This window comes from Budorcas taxicolor, chromosome 10, assembly GCF_023091745.1.
Source record: "Budorcas taxicolor isolate Tak-1 chromosome 10, Takin1.1, whole genome shotgun sequence".
NCBI lineage: Eukaryota > Metazoa > Chordata > Mammalia > Artiodactyla > Bovidae > Budorcas > Budorcas taxicolor.
Window position 1 is genome coordinate 31,273,558 of NC_068919.1, and position 16,581 is coordinate 31,290,138.

The following is a 16,581-nucleotide window of genomic DNA, read 5'->3' on the forward strand; positions in this document are numbered from 1 at the left end:
GAACACCAAGCCCAAAGTAATACAAGAACTTGGAAAATACTGTAAAGTAATTCAGAATATGTGTTTGTAGGTAGAAAGTAAGAATAAACATCTATAAAGATATTTAATCAGCACATGGAGCATGCAAAACTAATTTGTCTAGAGATGTTCAAATGACAAAGTCAAGATATGCTCGCATCAGTACACATAATTAATGTAACTTACAGATTTCCTATGACTTTAAGATGTTTTCACATCTTAACAGTTAACATTGTGCGAAAATCATTTTTAAAAATAAGAGGAAGACTCCTATCATGAGGTAGTCAAACCTACAAAAGTTCAAGACGTTAATTGTGCAATTTGAAAAAAATGTTGGAATTTCAATTCCGTTATTCCAAAGTTGACATAAGAACTCAGGAGAACTGTGTGTGCTTTCAGAAGGTGGACTCACTCTTTAAAAATGTAAATAGAACCGGGGTCTTTCCCTCATCTCCCTGCTTCCCCCCTCTATTAAGCTTTGAGAATTAATACGTGAGCAACTCTCATGGAAATGGCAAACCCTCTTTGCAAATGATTCCTCCTCTGGTGGAGCAACTTTTAGAGAAGATAGAAATTTCTTATACTATTAGTGTACTATCATGTTATAAAATATCTCCTGTAATTTTGAAATGGAATATTGCATAGAATGTTAAGCCTGAAAAAAAAGCGAGAAAATGAATTTTTAAAATATCAAACTTTTCATCTGATTGTGGATATCTGTTGTTGTCAAGTGCACTTTTGTTTAATTTTATCTCATTGCAGTTACTCTGAAAGCATACTCCAACCGCACAACCTACATGATTTCACTAACATAATTAGTCTTGATGGGAAATTAACAGAAAAGCCATCAACCAGCAGAAACTACACAACAACACAAAACTCATGCCCCTGGCCCCTGGCCAGGTCTCCTTGAGTTGGTGGACACGGCTCAGAGGTGCGACCTTCCTGAAACAGGTCCCCCAAGAACTTGGATAACATACCGTGAGGTCTAATCTTACACCAGAACATAAGAAATTATCTGATAAAATAAATCATTCATATTATTAATGTTATTTTCACATCCCAATGTCTCCTCTTTTATATTCTATAGACCAATCACTTAGACTGCTCTCTCTCCTCACTGCCCATTCCCTGCTGATTTTTCAGACACTTGCCTGAATTCTGTCAGGAACAAGGTTCTGGGGATTCTCCCCTTTGACTTGACTCAATTTTTAAAAACTGTGTAGACATAAATAAATTTGACGTATTCAGAGATATGAAAGAAAACAACAGCTTATCTTCTCTTAAATTACAGCCTTCAAAATAAAAATTTAAATAATTTTTCTTTTATTGCTCAGCTTATCAGAGCCAGTCAATTTTTAGGCAACTGCCATTAATTTTTAGTAGATACAATTTTATTTTCTTCCCTATATTTAATTCATCCAAAAAACAAATACAATGCAATTTCTTAAGCACATTATAGAAATAACTATATAACTACGTACCTTCAGGCCAATAGAGCTTAGGTCAGAGGATGTATTTCAAAAACAAATATAATTCATTTATCTAAACTTGATCTAAAGATTCGTAGTATCTTTATATGTAAATAGAAAGATATATTTCATTTGTCTGCACTTGATCTAGACTTGATGTAAAATTATGTAAAGTAGATAATGTGTACATCACCTATTATTCAGAAACAATCCAGACTAGGAAAAGCATGATCATGCCATAACAGTTTACAAGTTGAAACTTTTTTTTTCAAGAATTGGTTTCTTGACAAGTTTATTTTAAAAAATAAATAAATTTGAATGTCTAGGAAACTTAACAAGAACTGCAGATGGAAAATGGAGTTCTATTTCTTTTCACCATTATATTTTTCTCCCCAATATTCCAAAGAATACTATGACCGTTACAGGTAGCTGTTTCCTACCTATAACAATTACTCTTATATGATAATAAAAGTATAAGATGAAATCTTTATAATATTAAAAATATTAGCAAGCATTCACTATGAATCTCCTAAACATGATAAAATTGTAGCCCATGTTGCAACTTTTATTTTCTATTCAATTCCAAACTTTTTTGTATTAGTATGCCCATCATGTAAGTGTCAACGGGAAACGAACAAATGAATTTAATGTATGGAAGGTAAGACATTATGGCTGTCTCCCATTCATGCATCTATGTTACATCAAATTATTTATAGAATATTATAGAATGTGAAATCAACATGACAACAACCTTGTTCACTAGGCAAGAGTATGTAAAACTCATTTTTAAAAGTTGGCCTCAAATACTTGCTTTTGAGATATTTATATCAATTAATTTTATATATTTCTATTTTTTTAAATTTTAATAAGAAAAATCAAAAGCTATTTTGGTGCCTAATACTTTGCTCCTGACGCTTCTGTCTTTGCTTCCTACTACTCAGAATCACACACTTACTCTTTCTTTTCTCTTTCATTCTCTCTCTCCCTGCTTGCTCCTTCCTTAAACACACACACACACACCCCCTCACACAAAGTAGCTTGATACCACTTAATAAGAATAGAGGTGTATGTGTTTTGGGGGTGTCAAACAGCTGTCACAAACTGTCACCTCCAGAAGAGAAACCTTGGCACACAACAAATTAAACTACACTTCTTTTTTAGCTGTCATTATTCATAGCCAATAAGTTGAAATGTTCTCAGCATTTCATGTGCAAATAAAACCACGAGGAAGCCAGTAGATCAGAATAGTGGGCCAGCAGATAAAAAAGAGAAAACAACACGCTGTCTCGGTCCTTCTGAAGTGGCTCATCATCACCCCTGCACCAGCATGCACCAAATGAGATCCAGCCTGGGGCAATGTATTAAATATGCATATCAAAGCAAATGAAAAAGTAAACCTGGAGATTTAAATTGGATACATTTACATGCTGAAAATGTCCCACTCATACCACTTTTCAGGTAGTGGGTCTGAGGAGGTATGTTCACTTTTTTGTGGCTGGGGGGAGTTGAGGGAGGAGGAATAGCCTGCAGAAGAGGCTGAACATAAGAGGATCACTCTGTAGGGGAAGACTTGGGAAAGAATACATTTCGTACACTTAAGGTGTCAAAGTACCAAAAAGGGTAAAAAAAAAAAAAAAAAAACTCTCCAAGGTTTTCTCTCATCTCCTACATAAAATTCAAATCTGTGGCAAACTTCACCATTTCCCACTCGGATTGCTGGTGGAACAAATTATTGCTTCCATTGCAAACAAATAGCAGGGGGGCTAAAGTAAAAATGTTATAGTTCAGACTCTAGGAAATAAAAGGCTTTAAATTATGATGCCCAATGAGGTGGTAAGCCCTCATGGGTTCAAAATAAATCAGTTGTCATATTTACTTGATTGGGGGCCTCTAAGAGAGGCAACAAATGTTACAGTTGATTCTTTTATTCAAAGATGATGACTGTTGCATTATTAAAGCACTATCTTCTTAGGTATAACTTCTTTCCTGAGTATAATTTAATATTCCAAATAGTACCATAAACTGGCATTGTTGATCAGCCAATTCTATAAACAGCCTAGTCTATCCTATCTCTTCTATATAAACATCAGCATGCTCTAGTTCCATATATCCACTTGAAAAAACAATTCCAAGAAACTATTCTAGAAAACCAAGTAGTCAAGACCCCTATAAATGACATGAGAAAAGCTTTTGCTGCAGAAAACTGTGAACTTTTCATCCTACAAACCATGTAACTAGATGCCTTCCCAGTCCCCCCAATAGTGCAAAAGGCACATGAATTTAGAAACAGGAAGCAATGAAAATATACAAGTAAATGACAACAACAAATACTTTGAAGGCAGTGTCATGCCCTGCCGACCACAACCACACAGCATATAGCTACATATCAGCAAATAAACTTGCCATAGCTGCTTGTTGCACCCACTTGATTTCAGTGAATATACTTAATATACAAAAGAGCTCCCCAACATCTCCCTCCCAGTGATGGAAAAAGCCAAGAGTAAAGACAGGCATGGGAGCCTTCAACACCACAGTATTTATTCTGTCTCAGAACTGGACATCGGGACTGACGTTTTCTTTTTTTTTAATAGAAACTTCTGTCCTTAGGCTATATGGCTTTCCATAGAGCACAAAGGCTACTCATTAAAATCTGTGACTGTATATTTTCAAAACTTTTGGAGAAGGAAGGGGAGAAACTTATTCTCAAGGTATCTCAACTCATTCCTCTTACCACCTAGGAGTGGGGGGTGATGGTGGTGATACCAACTACCTTCAAGCCTTGACGCCCATTTAACTCCACGGAGTGCTAAATTAATATTTCAGCCATCAAGTTAGCAGACTATAGCCTGTATCATTCAGGTTGTGAGTTCAATTGACTGTAATCTATGGACACCCTGTCCCCCACCCCCAGGCTTGAGTTCCTATAAATAAACTGCTGTTCACACCCACTCTTTAACCTCTCCACTCTTGCCTTTCCTACCAGCTGCAATCTTTCTTCTCTTTGCTTCTTTTTCAAATTTTCAGTCTCACTACATATGCCTTTTTTTTTTTTTTTTAAAGCATCAGACTCACTAGATCAGTTCCAAAATAGGATTAAAAACAGAGAGAATAGAAAGAAATCTCCGTTCCCGGCCTGACACACTTGGGTCCCTCCTTACTATACTCTCCGTTCTCATTCACCAACTCTTTTAAGTGTTAAAATTCAACCACTAACCTATGTTTACTCAATCACAATTCCCTTCAGCTTTCTGTAATACATTGTTAATATTTGTTTCATCAAGGTTACTGTCTTTTATTACCAAGATGCTTCAGGCACTTGGCAGTAAGTTCATACACTGACAATAAGTTTCTGTACAGCATAAGCTCAGAAAACTAGAATGGGTTCACTCCTTTTATTTCAAATGCAATGCAAGATTTACAATAATTCTCAGAATTGCCATCTCTGCGAGAAATTGAGAAATCCGTCCTTGCTCCCCAATTCTCTCCCATCCTGTCCAGTTAACTTTCCTGCCTCCTTCTCTCCCTGCTGCACTGATTACAGAATTGAGAAAGCAGAAAAGGCAGCGGTCACCGTATCAAGCAGACAATTTGCTAACACTCAAGTTACCAAATCCAGGAAACTTTACACATTAGAAGCACAAATCACTCTATTAACTTGCTGTTGTTGTTGTTGTTGTTTTTTTAATTCTCAACATAAATAAGGAAGGGGTCCAAGAAAAGGGAAATACAGATGAAAGGTGTGGAAGAAGTAGTGAGAAAGGGAGGAAAAGACTCCCAGAGAGACCAAATTTTTTATTTTAAAAAGGAAACCTCAGTCAGTGGAGCTAGAGGTTGCAACAAAATTTTCAAAACTGCTGTGCCCAGTGGTCTTAAAAGAATGCCAAAAGCTCACAGACTTACATGGTCAGCGAGATTTGTGGAGGAGCCTGAAAGTTCTTCGTGATCCGACTTGGAGCTGCCGTCTCTTTCATCAATGACGAGGTCTATAGGCATCTTCCCCTTCAAACAGCTAATGTACCGGTGGCAGAAGTTATCACACAGTTCATGGACCTAGAAGGAGGTCATGGTGGAGGGTTCAGCTTGTGTTGTTGTTGTTGTTGTCATGGTTTTGTTTCATTTTTTAAGGGGAAAAAGTACCAGGTTGCAAGGTTACATTTGGAAAGAGCAACAGTGCCATGTCTTCCAAACTAACTCTAATTAATGGGTGTAATAGTTGAAGGCAAGGAAACAATAGAGCAATTGTTGTAGCAGATATTATTCTCGAGAGACTTCCCTGAGCAACAAGTTACAATAAAGGGAACAGAAACAGGACTGGAAATAACTGGGTTCAGGTTGGGACTCCTTGGGGGGAAAATCCGATTTGATGATAACATCAAAACGTAAGGATGCAGGAACTGGGAACGGCATTAGCATTTGCGATTCCATAAGCTAGGAATTTTGTATGTTTTCAGGAGAAAATGACTGAGCTGCAGAGCTTTGTAAAGACACCCTAGCCAGAATGATTCCCTCTGCTAGCACCTAATGCATGCCCTGGGCCTAATAGAGACGCAAGCAGGCTGAATGTCCAGTAACACAAATGGTTTGCTGCATTTCAAAATAATCCTCAATGCCTGGGGGAAAATAAAGGGGGGTGGGGGGAGGCGGCTACTTTAAAAGGCAGGGTTGTCTTAATTCACCCATCCTCCGAGCCCCTGGGTTTGAAGAGCAATTTGAGGGAAAGACTAGGTAACAAGTTGCTCAAAATCTCTCCAGGTGCTCAGACTGGAGGTTTGTTAAAAACACTCCCAACTCCACCAGGAGAGGGAAGTGACTAAATCAAAGTGGGGAGTGTCGTTTCCTGCTTACCTTTTCTAACTCCAAAAGGTGAAACCTTAGTACTTGTATTGCTTGTATCATCTGGAAGAAAAGTTTTTAGAGTGTGGAGTTAAGGCTCTGTGACTGCTGCCACTCGGAAATTCCTAGTGGGGGGATGGTGAGGGGATTGGGTTGGGAGAAGACGCAGACAAGTGGCCAGGCAAAACCCACACATCAAGAAATCGTCAGGAAAACCAAGTGATTACTGATCATCTCTGCCTCATTGGCTCCGGGGTGGGAATCTGACTCAACCTATGCCAAGGCATTTAGTATCTTTGCTCCTCACGTGTACTGAGCTATCTGCAAGGGCTGCCTTCCCAAGGACAGGCCTTTCTCCTCCTGAGTCCTGTTTAACTGTCCCCTCTCTCGACCTCAGGCCAACTTAAAAAAAAAAAGAAGAAAAAGAAAAAGAAGAGAGAAAGAAAGGAAGAAAAAAAGTCGTTTCTCTAGAGAGAGAAAGCTTTTTAGAACAGCACACCCTGCGAAATCCCTCCTTACTAAAGAAGGAAATACTCCAGATGAATGGCGAGGCAGGGCCTTTGAAAGCGGATTTAAGTACTTTTAATATTGAAATTGTGCAAATTAGCAAAAGAATCGCACCTAAAAGTGGCCTGCGCTGGTCTGCCCCTCGCCCCCCTTCCCCGCCCACCTCCCGGCCCGCCCTCCGCCGCGCAGGCGGTTACTTCCTTCGGGTAAGCTGCCCCGGGCTCGGCCGCCTGCCCCGGCAAACAGAGGAAATAACTCACTTCTCGTCGCCTAGCTCCCGGGGCCGAGACCTGGGGCGCATCCCCTGCTCTCGCGCTCGGCGCCGCGTCCCCGCTCGCTGCCTCCCAGGGGCTCCGCGCGCCCTGACGTCCAACCCATCCCTCACTGCCAGCTCCCCGGCGGGGGCGCTAAGCTGTTCCCTTCCTCCCCATCGCTCTGGAGCTTCAAAAGGAGGGCTCTGCTCAAACTCCCCGGAGCTCCGTGGGGGAAAAGCGGGTGCTTCTGGGCAGGGGAGGGGGCCCAGGTTGGGGACAGGCGAGCCACAGTGAGCCTTACCAAATTGTCCAGCTCTGGATTTGAGGAAAAAAGTGGCTTTTCGGCGCGAACCTATAGGAAGCAGGGGAAAGTCAGCATGAATTATCACTCCATTTTAAAAGGAAAAAACCCTTGTCACCGACTAAATTGTCGTGTGCGAGTGGGGATGGCGGAGGGGCAGTGGCTGAGAAAAGAGGCGCTTTGGTAAAATACATGAAAAAAAAAAAAAAAAAAAAAAAGCCCAGTAGGGACGGTTGAAAAGGAATCTGGACCTTCGGATCCTGGCCCCATGAAGGGGTACCTGGAACCGCCGAGCTGGAGCCGAGATCTCAGGGCGGTTCTCTGGGCCAGGGTACCCGCTTATCCTGCTGTCCACGGGGCTGGGTTTTGCAGCCTCTCTCACCTCCGCGCCGGCGCCGACAGCCCCGAGAGGCGCCCAGCTTCCTTCCCTCCCGGGCACTCTCGGGGGCCCTCAAAGCCCCTATCCCCAATTCTTGTTCAAGTAGCTGCAGGCGGGGGAAAAGGCCAAGCCCCAGATTAGGAGCAGGTCAACTTTAATTCGAGGGTCGAGCCCCTGTATTCCTGGCTGGGGGGAAAAACAAACACCCATATTTATCTCCTCTTCCAATTCGCCTCCAGGCTCAAGGATGGGGAGGAGGCGCAGAGCGCGGACTGGGCCGGAGGTACAGATCGGGTGTCCCAGCCTCTTCCTCCTCTTTCAAGTAAAGCTCGAGGAAAGGGGAGGGGGGCAGTGGGGGGCTGCAGGAGGGCTAGTGGGTCAAGAAGGTTGGACCTGCTTGGCGAAGACCGCGATGTCCTCGTTGAAAGAGTCGGAGGAGCAGACGTCTCCGCCGGCCACTCCGGGTTCCCGCGGAGTGCAGGTCGCCAGCTCGCACTTCTCAAAGACCAGAGCTAACAGAGGAAACAACGGGTGCCTAACGGGCAGCGCCACGCAGAGACACACACACGGAGACGGGGTGCAGAGGGGAAGGAGCAAGAACTGTAATCAACAAGTTTGGAGGGTTCGGATTCCTTCCTTACTACCACAGACACGCATCACACTTTACAGTCCTTCCTTCAGGCAGCCGAGCCTGGGCCAGAAACAGAAAGGAGAAACGGCCGGGCCCTTTCCCTCAGCTCAGGACTCCCTCAGATGTGGTGGGAGAGGCCCCTGGCCACTTTTAGCCCTCCGAGTATAAACAGCCTCGGTTCGAACGTACGGAAGCATCCAGTAAGCTGAGGCAGTCTGGAGCCCGGAATTGAACCAGACCCACTCCCCACTCTACAAAGGCCGTCCAACCAACCCCTGAGACCCAGCCCTGACCTCCCAAGAGAGGAACAGTCGGTGAAATCCAAGACTGCTTTAACTTCTGCATAGGGGAAGTCATAGGAGGCCCAAGGCTCACCTACAACCGCCGCCTCCCGCCGCCTCCCTCACCAGTGATGTTTCCTCAATCTAACCTCTCCACCCCCTCGCCTTATGAACTTGTTTGGTCCACTTCTAGTAAAAGCCTGGATGTGGGGGCCAGTTACATGAGGTACACGCAGAAGAGCTTCCTTCCCAAGACCACACTTCTCCAGCAGGCAAAAATAAATAAATCGAGTGTTATAACTTGGAAGTGAGCGTGTGCGTCTGCCCTTTGTGTTCCTCCGGGCGGTTTAGCTACACTTTGGGATGCTGGCGGCCTCTTGCTTCAGGCACAGTTGCTGTTTACTGACTGTCCCCTCCCCTCCGCATCCCACAGCCTTCCCTCACCTACCCTCCGCTGGGACAGCCCGAGTGGTACATGCTGGGCCCGCGCAATCCCAGCCCTCCCTGAGTTCTCTCAGAATTTAAAATAATTTCCAGCCATCTCCCTCACTCTCCTCAAGAGCGGCTCTGTGCAAGCAGCAGTCCCTTCCACCCCGCTGCACTTCAAGGTCTGCCCCCTTTATTTACAGAGAATTAAGAAGAGGGTGATTAGGACTTCCTGGCCGGCCGTAGCAGCCCTGATCCCAGCTCAAGCTGCATTTAGTGACTCCCGGACTCTCGATAGGAAACAGAAAAGAAAAAAAAAAGTTGCTCCTCATGGGCAGGAAACTTTCTCCTTCTTCAGGGCCTCTGTTAGGGGGCCCAGCTCTGCGTCCTTTGGCCAGGAATCCCGTCCTTGGGGAGAAGGCCCTGGCCAGATTGTGAGGACTCAGTCACTCCCGGCTATGGGGTCCAGAGTGGCGGGGCCTTGAGGGTAGAAGAAGCCAAATCTTCCCGGGACTCATAGTCAAGGGGCAGAAAAGCAGCGCCCCCTCCCCCCTCCGCCCCCTGCACTGTCCTTTCCTATGGCAAACGGTTCTCGCCCCCCACCCTAAGGAGCAGTGACTCCCCACTTAGTCGGCCAACCCCTCATCCCCCACAGAGACAAACACACACTCGCACTCACACTCACACCGTCCGCTGGGTCGGGAGGGGGTGGGGGCTGGTTTACCCATAGATCGCGTCCTTGTCCCGCTTCAAGGCGTCGTTGACAGCGGATCCCATACTGGCCGGCATGACATTGGGGTGCGGGGCGTGAGCGCCGTAGTGCTGCGTGGCGTGAAGCGGCGGCCCGTGGTTCAGGTGGTGAACCGGAGGGATCGGCCGCGGCGCGTGAGGGTCTCCGTACATGGAAGCAGGCACCCCTACTCCGTCCATCCCGCCGTAATGGGGCAGCTCATCGTACTGTCAGAACCCGGCAGAGGGGCGGGGGGCGCGGGAGGTGAGACAGAGCCAGGGGAGCCGAGGGAGGAGAGGAAAAGAAGCAGGGAGAAGAGAGCGAGCAAAGAAGTGGGGAAGCAATAGAGAGACGAGAGGGGGAGAAAGCCAAGGGAAGAAGAGAGAGGAGGAGGGGGCGGGAGGGGGAGGCAGGAGAAAAAGAGAGAGGAAAATACAAATAAAAACAAAGTCAGGAAGAAGTACCCAGCACGAGTTGAGCACACAGAAACCAAACCAGCCGAAACAACGGAGTTGAAAGTTGGGAGGGTGGGTGTTTTTAAATTAAAAAAAAAGAAAGAAAAAGAAAAAGTATGAACCCAGAGCAGCGTTGAGAGCAGGGAGAGGGGGCGGTGAGGCCGGGGACCGAGGGGCGCCGGGAGGTCCCGCTCGGGCCGGAGGCAGCAGAACCGTAGCGAGCCAACCGAGGGAGAAGTGGAGTTAGTGAGAGGAGGAAGCCCCGGTTCCCACCCCTAACCCCCCTTCGTCTCCTCCAGAGGATCCAATAAATCAAAAGGCGAAATGAAACAAAATAAAGAGAAGAAAAACGCTAATAATCAGGACGAGAACGCCGAGGACGAGGGAAGACTGGGGCCAGTGCCTCCCCCGGGGCAGGGAGCGGAGGGTGGGGGTGGGGGGTGGGGGGAATAACGTGAAAGTTACCAGAAACATTATTTAGCAGCGGATTCCCTGCGTCCTTGTCAATTTCAGAGACAAAACAAGCAGCCCAGGCTAGTCTAGGCGGCGGCGCAGCGGCTGCGGCAGCGCGGCCCCAGCGGCGGCCCCGGCGGCGGCGGCGGCTCCTACGCAGCCGGTGCCCGCCCCGAGCCGCGGGAGCAGCGGCAGCAGCGGCGCAGCAGCGGCAGCGGCGGCAGCAGGAGAACCGGGGGAATCGCGCTGCTGGGGTAAAAGCTGGAGCGAGGCGAAAGCGTGTAACAATTGCACTCGCACACACACACACACCACTCACACGCACTCGCCGCCCGCCCGCTCGCACAGCGCTGAAACACGCGCGCCCAGACACGCACACACGCACGCACACACACTCGCACACACGCAGAGGCACGGGGGGGAAAAGAAGCCGATGAATAATTTTGCTGCTATTTTTTTAAAATACTGGCCGCCATCATCAAGCAGCGAGAAGCAGCAGCGTTGAAGGGAGAGGAGGCACCGGGACAGGCCCCTCTTAGGAGAGGATTTATATCTAGGTAAGTGTTGGAGATTTAAACCTACCCTTTGCGCCATCAGTCTGCGCTCCAATAAACTCCTGGATGTGTCGTATATTTAATATCCCAGTCCGGATAAGAAAGTGATCTAGGCTGAAGAGTCCTGTTTTTTTTTTTTTTTTTTTTTTCCAAACCAAGGAGACTTCTCCCAATTTTCCAATGTTATTTTTAGGGGAAAAAAAAAAAAAAGCCCAGGCAAGACAACGAAGAGTTTTTTTTTTTCCTGTGATATTTCTTCTTTTTCTCTTTTTTCCTCTTCTTCCTCCTCCTCCTGATCTTCCTCCTCCTCCTCCACCTCCTCCTCCTCCCCCCTCCCCTCCTCCTCCTCTTCGGTCCTCCTTTCCCCCTCTTTCTCTTCTCTTCCCCTCAGTTGGAAAAAAAAAAAAAGAAAAAGAAGAAGAAAAAGAAGAAAAAAAAATTTGTTAAGCCCCCGAACTGAAGGTTACGAGCGGCCCGTCAGCAGCCCACATGTAACCGAACTGTCGTGTTTCATGGCTTTTTGCCACTCCAGCTGTCAATCAAAGCCCGGAATGTCAAGGTAGTGAATGAATGATGGTTGATGATGATGAAGAGGAGGAATCTTTCAGACCCGTTTTTTTCTTCCAGTAAAACTCCGCGAGGGGTTTCTGCTTCTTGTATTTTTTCCTCCCCCTCCCCCCTCTTTTAGCTTTGCCCCCGCTGTATCTATAATATGATCCTCTCTCTTTCAAGTATCGTTCAAAGAAAGCAGGAGGGGAAAAATCAAGAAAAAAAACGGATAGTTTGCAAAAATTGGACTTCCTCCCCCCTTTCTTGGTGGGTATTTTGTCTCTCCCTCTCTCTCTTGCTCGCTCGCTCGCTCGCTCTCACTCGCGCTCGCTCTCTCGCGCTCGCTCGCTCTCGCTCTTTCTCTCTCTGGGAGATGAGTGAGTGTCAGTAGGTGTTGGCAGGTTGGCTGCTGCCTGGCTTATAGAAGAGCCTCAGTTTGGCGGCGCGGGTCGGCGGCGGGAGAACGAAATGACGGAACCCGGAAGTCGTGGTGGCCATAGCCCGTCGTACGGCGGAGACACATCCCGGGAGTGGGGAGCGGGAGCGAGGAGGAGCGCGCCGCGCCGAGCCTCTGATATGCAGCGAGTGCGATCGGACGGCCCCGGTTGGGGGGGCGGGGGAGGCGGGGGGCGGAAGGGGGAGGGGAGGCAGGAGCCCAGCAGACCCGAGCAAATCAGCGAGGCTGCTCCTCCGCGGGGATGGCGCGGGGGGAGGAGGGGAGGGAGGAAGAGGAGTGTGTGTATATGTGTGTGTGTGCGCGTTTGTGTGTGTGAGCTTGTGTGTGCGCGCGCGCGCGCGCACGTGAGGAAAGAGGGAGGGAAAGAGAGAAAGAGAATGAAGAAGACAGGGAGAGCGCAGAGAGGAAAACTGCAGAAAACCACAGGGAAAGTACGGTACAGCTTCAGATTTTTTATTTTTTTCTCTAAAACTTCTAGTTCATTTCCCCATCACTCCCGGCTCCTCCCTAACGGGGTCGTGTCGGGGACGTTTGGCATGGCGCTCCTGCTTTTGTTCCTTTTAATTCCGCGGCCCCCTACTCCTCTACCAGCCGACTGTCGCGCCCCGAAGGCTTTCTGCTTACACTCAGAGGCAGCAGGATCTGGAGACCGTACCAACGCCTGGCCAGAGTTTTGTTTTTGTTTTTAAGTGGTACTTTCTTCCCTGTGCAGAGCCTGGACCCTTGTCAACATTCATTTTTTTTACTAGGACAAGAAGAAACCAGCTTAACTCAAAGAGCACTCCCTCCAAGCTGTGCGGACGAGGGCCACCACGGAGAGTCTTTGGGGGCCGCAGAGGAATCTGGAGGGAGGAAGTGGGGAGAGAGTCTTTTGGGAACTTGATGTTGTCTGATGTTGCCAATGGGTGTGTGTGTGTGTGTTGTGGGTGTGTGTATGTGTACACGCGGACGCGACTGGTGTGCGACTCCGAAGTGGATCTCACTTAGAGCTGGGAAGCATGGGAGCCAGCGGGAGAGAGAGGGGGAGAGAGAAAGAGAAAAAAGGATTGGCCGGCACTCCCGGACCAGCTTTGTTGCGGTCGCCCGGGGAGCGGAGGCCAGGGCGAGGTACCGCTGGCTAATGGCTGTGTTAATTACATCGGGCAATTTAGGGCGATCTGGAAGATGGGGCCAATTCCGAATGAACTTTTCCGAAAATGAAAAGAATCTGTATGTGTGGGGGGAAGGTAGCTATCCCACACGGTTTGCGTAGAAAGTAGTTCTAGCTGGTGTCTCTCCGAATCCCTGGCTGGAGCTGCTCCCAGCCTCACCTCCGCGCCGCGGGTATCCCGGCGGCTGCGTGTCAATCACTGGGAGCCCCGAGCTGGGGGCGGAGCTACGGTCTCCCCGCGCGCTCCGCTCTTCATCCTCCGCCGTCCCCTGGCTCCAGGCAGCCCAGCAGCCAGGCCCTGCGCTCGAAGCGCGCCCTCTCTCCCCAACTCCTCGCTCTCGCCGTGGTTCATGATCCTAGAGAATTGAAAACAGACTGTTCCTCAACAGCTGCCTCCTTCTCCAACTTTGAACCCATTCTGGAGAATAGAAAGTAGCGTATCCTCTGCGCTCGGCTTTGACCGACTTCCCGAGAGATGGGGGGTGGGGAGGGGAGGGGAGCGCAAGGAGAATAAAGGAATAAAGTAGTGTGTGTGTCACACAAGAGAGAGAGAAAATGAGAGAGAATGAGAATATGAGAGGGAGAGAGTGAGAAAAGGCTGATAGGCTTTTCTTTTTTAAAGTCCCCCTTATATCTTCTCTGCTTCACTGTAAGCTTTCGGGCAACTCAACTGAGCTTAGCAGCCTGCAGAGACTCCAAGCGGAGTCGGAGAAATTTGGCCCGATTTTAATAGGGTTGGGGAATGAGCTCGGGAGGTCAATAAAACCCTCCAAAAATGATGAATGATTGAGCACCTGTGATGATGATAGTGATTACTGGAGCAATTAAACAGTTTGATTAAATGAGCCATCATAACAATGATGTCTGCGGGAAATCGGCCCTCACATATAAAAGAAAGATAGTGCGGAGGGACTTGCAGAGGCGAGGGTAGGGCGACGTCAGGGAGTGGGGCCGTGGATCGCGCAGTATTTGCCCGCGGTGGCCGCAGCGAGGACAGCCGGGCGCGCGGAGCCTCGGGATGAGAGTCTAGCCCAGGTTTCCAGTAACTCGTAAGCCAGGCTTCAAGCCGGTAAGAGCAGACTGGTGAGAAACCTGAACGTTGGGAGGAGGGTCCTTCCCCATCCACCTCCTCATTTTGTCTTCCCAGAAGAACTGCAAGATAAAAGCATCCTTCGTATTTGTTGCTGAGTTGCTCATGGACATATAAGGAAAGGTGAGTAAAAAAAAAAAAGAAGATGCAAAAGAGAAGAAAAAGTTGACCTCCAGAATTTTATTAACAAGAGGTAGTTGTTCGAATTCGGTTAATCCGAGGCGGGAAGATGACCGAGAAAGAAAAAAATCAGACTGGTCTCGCTACGGAGCATTTTCGACTTAGCAGAGGTCTTTATGTTGGTGGATCCACGGTCCCAGTGCAGCGCCGCTAGCTGAGAAGTTTGTACTCAGTTTTTAAGTTTTTAACTCTTCTAACTGTTCCTGTTATCAATATTGCATATTTGTCGCCAATAGGGTTATTATTGTTTTAAGTGTCCTATATAGTAAGCAATGAGGCGCCAATTACTTTTCTTTTTTAAAGGATCTCAATTTCCTTGAAAATGTTGATTTTGTAAAAATCAACTTGGAACCGAACCTCTGCATCGCAGTTTAAACATTCGAAGTTGCTATCTTCTTCTCTTACCATTACATTTTTTTTTCTTAATGATATTGTGAAGTGAGTAGCATTCCTACAGCCTTTATTTAGAAAAATTACACGAAGATTTTTTAAAAAGTGTTTCTTCCACGGCAGTGCATCGAGTAAAAACAATTCAGACCAATTGATGGTTTCTATATTTTCAAACAGTTGTTGAGCTAATAATGGGTTGATTATTCCGTGATCATCTTGAGTTTTACAAAAGAAAAAAGTTTGAATTCTTTTTTCATGTGTTTTCATCCTTTGGGGGACGCAGAAGGCATTTTAATCTGAACTTCTTTCTTCCTTTCTCTCCCTGTCTCTCTCTCTTGCTCTGATATTCTGTAACTACTTTCGAATTTTATTGAATACATTAAAGCAAGTAATTAGGACAATTTGGTCAGAGGTGGGAGGGAGAGAGAAATAGAACATTTTGAGATACTGTTAAGGAAAAAACCAACCAATCATCCTTAACTCCAAAGACATTAGTTACGAAGTGTGAGAATGTTAAAAGTGAAGTCTTCCAGGAGGAAAATCTGTGTCATTTAAAATTTTACCAGTTTCTTTAAGGGAGAATCCCGAATTTCAAGCGACTAAAGAGATTTCACTTACCTAGTTGCACGTCATTATGAAACTGTTAGTTTAAAATAGCATCGCAGTGCAGTCAGTTACACACAAGATCAAGTTGGAGGTGATTCACGATGTCCATTCTTGGTCAATCTGATGAATTCAAAGGACGATTACTTTTAATCACCAACTTGCTGATGTTTTATTAATAGAACTGAAGAACATTTGAGAACTTCATGGTCTCCCCTAACTCCCAGTTTTGCAGTCCCATTGAAACTACTCAAAAGCAGTAGAGTACGCAGGCTTTCTGGTTTCTAGTCCGGGATAGTATCTTGCTGATGCTCCGTTCTCAGCCTCCAAAACCCTTCCGGGACTTCGAGGCTCATCTGCTCTGCCACGTTTGGGGTAAAGGAAAAGTAGGTGGGGCAGGGCCGGGAGACGGGCGTGAGATGGGGGTCGCAGGAGGCGGCACACACCTCCGTCAGTAGTCAGCCCCTTTTGCTCAGGCTGGAAATGGTTTTAACAGGCGGTAAAATTTCATCTTGCGGTGTCAAATTGGGGTCATTTTGGGGTTAGAGTTCTTAGTGTCCGAGAGGAGCTGTCCAGCTGCGTGGGGACTCATTAACTGCAAAAGATCTGTTTCAGTAAAAACAATTCAAAGACAATCAGAAGGCTGAAGACCTTCTACAAATCGCATTTTACAAGTGCCCCAGAACAAATATGGATGCTGAAGTCTATTTCTTCAGAATCCCAAATCGGCTACTGAGTTTTGGAGTCGGGGTGGGGGCACTGAATGAAAAAGAAAAGAAAAGGTGAAGGGAGGGGACCTGATCCTGTGGAGGTGAATGGGAGGGGGAATTAGGCCTTTCAAACTTGAGGGTCTGTTTTTAATCACCTC

General features: G+C 46.8%; 1 protein-coding gene across 1 annotated transcript in view; it reads right to left on the reverse strand.

Moving 5' to 3' along the window:
- The window catches only part of MEIS2 (Meis homeobox 2), a 220,274-nt gene extending 208,891 nt beyond the window's left edge, over positions 1 to 11,383 (reverse strand). The window contains exons 1-6 of the mRNA XM_052646516.1: positions 11,323 to 11,383; positions 9,827 to 10,059; positions 8,158 to 8,299; positions 7,386 to 7,436; positions 6,336 to 6,386; positions 5,391 to 5,540 (exon numbers count right to left, since the gene is read on the reverse strand). Coding sequence (XP_052502476.1) covers positions 5,391 to 5,540; positions 6,336 to 6,386; positions 7,386 to 7,436; positions 8,158 to 8,299; positions 9,827 to 10,059; positions 11,323 to 11,334 — 639 coding nt within the window. The 5' untranslated portion in view covers positions 11,335 to 11,383. The remainder of the gene's footprint in view (positions 1 to 5,390; positions 5,541 to 6,335; positions 6,387 to 7,385; positions 7,437 to 8,157; positions 8,300 to 9,826; positions 10,060 to 11,322) is intronic.
- Positions 11,384 to 16,581: the final 5,198 nt, after the last annotated feature.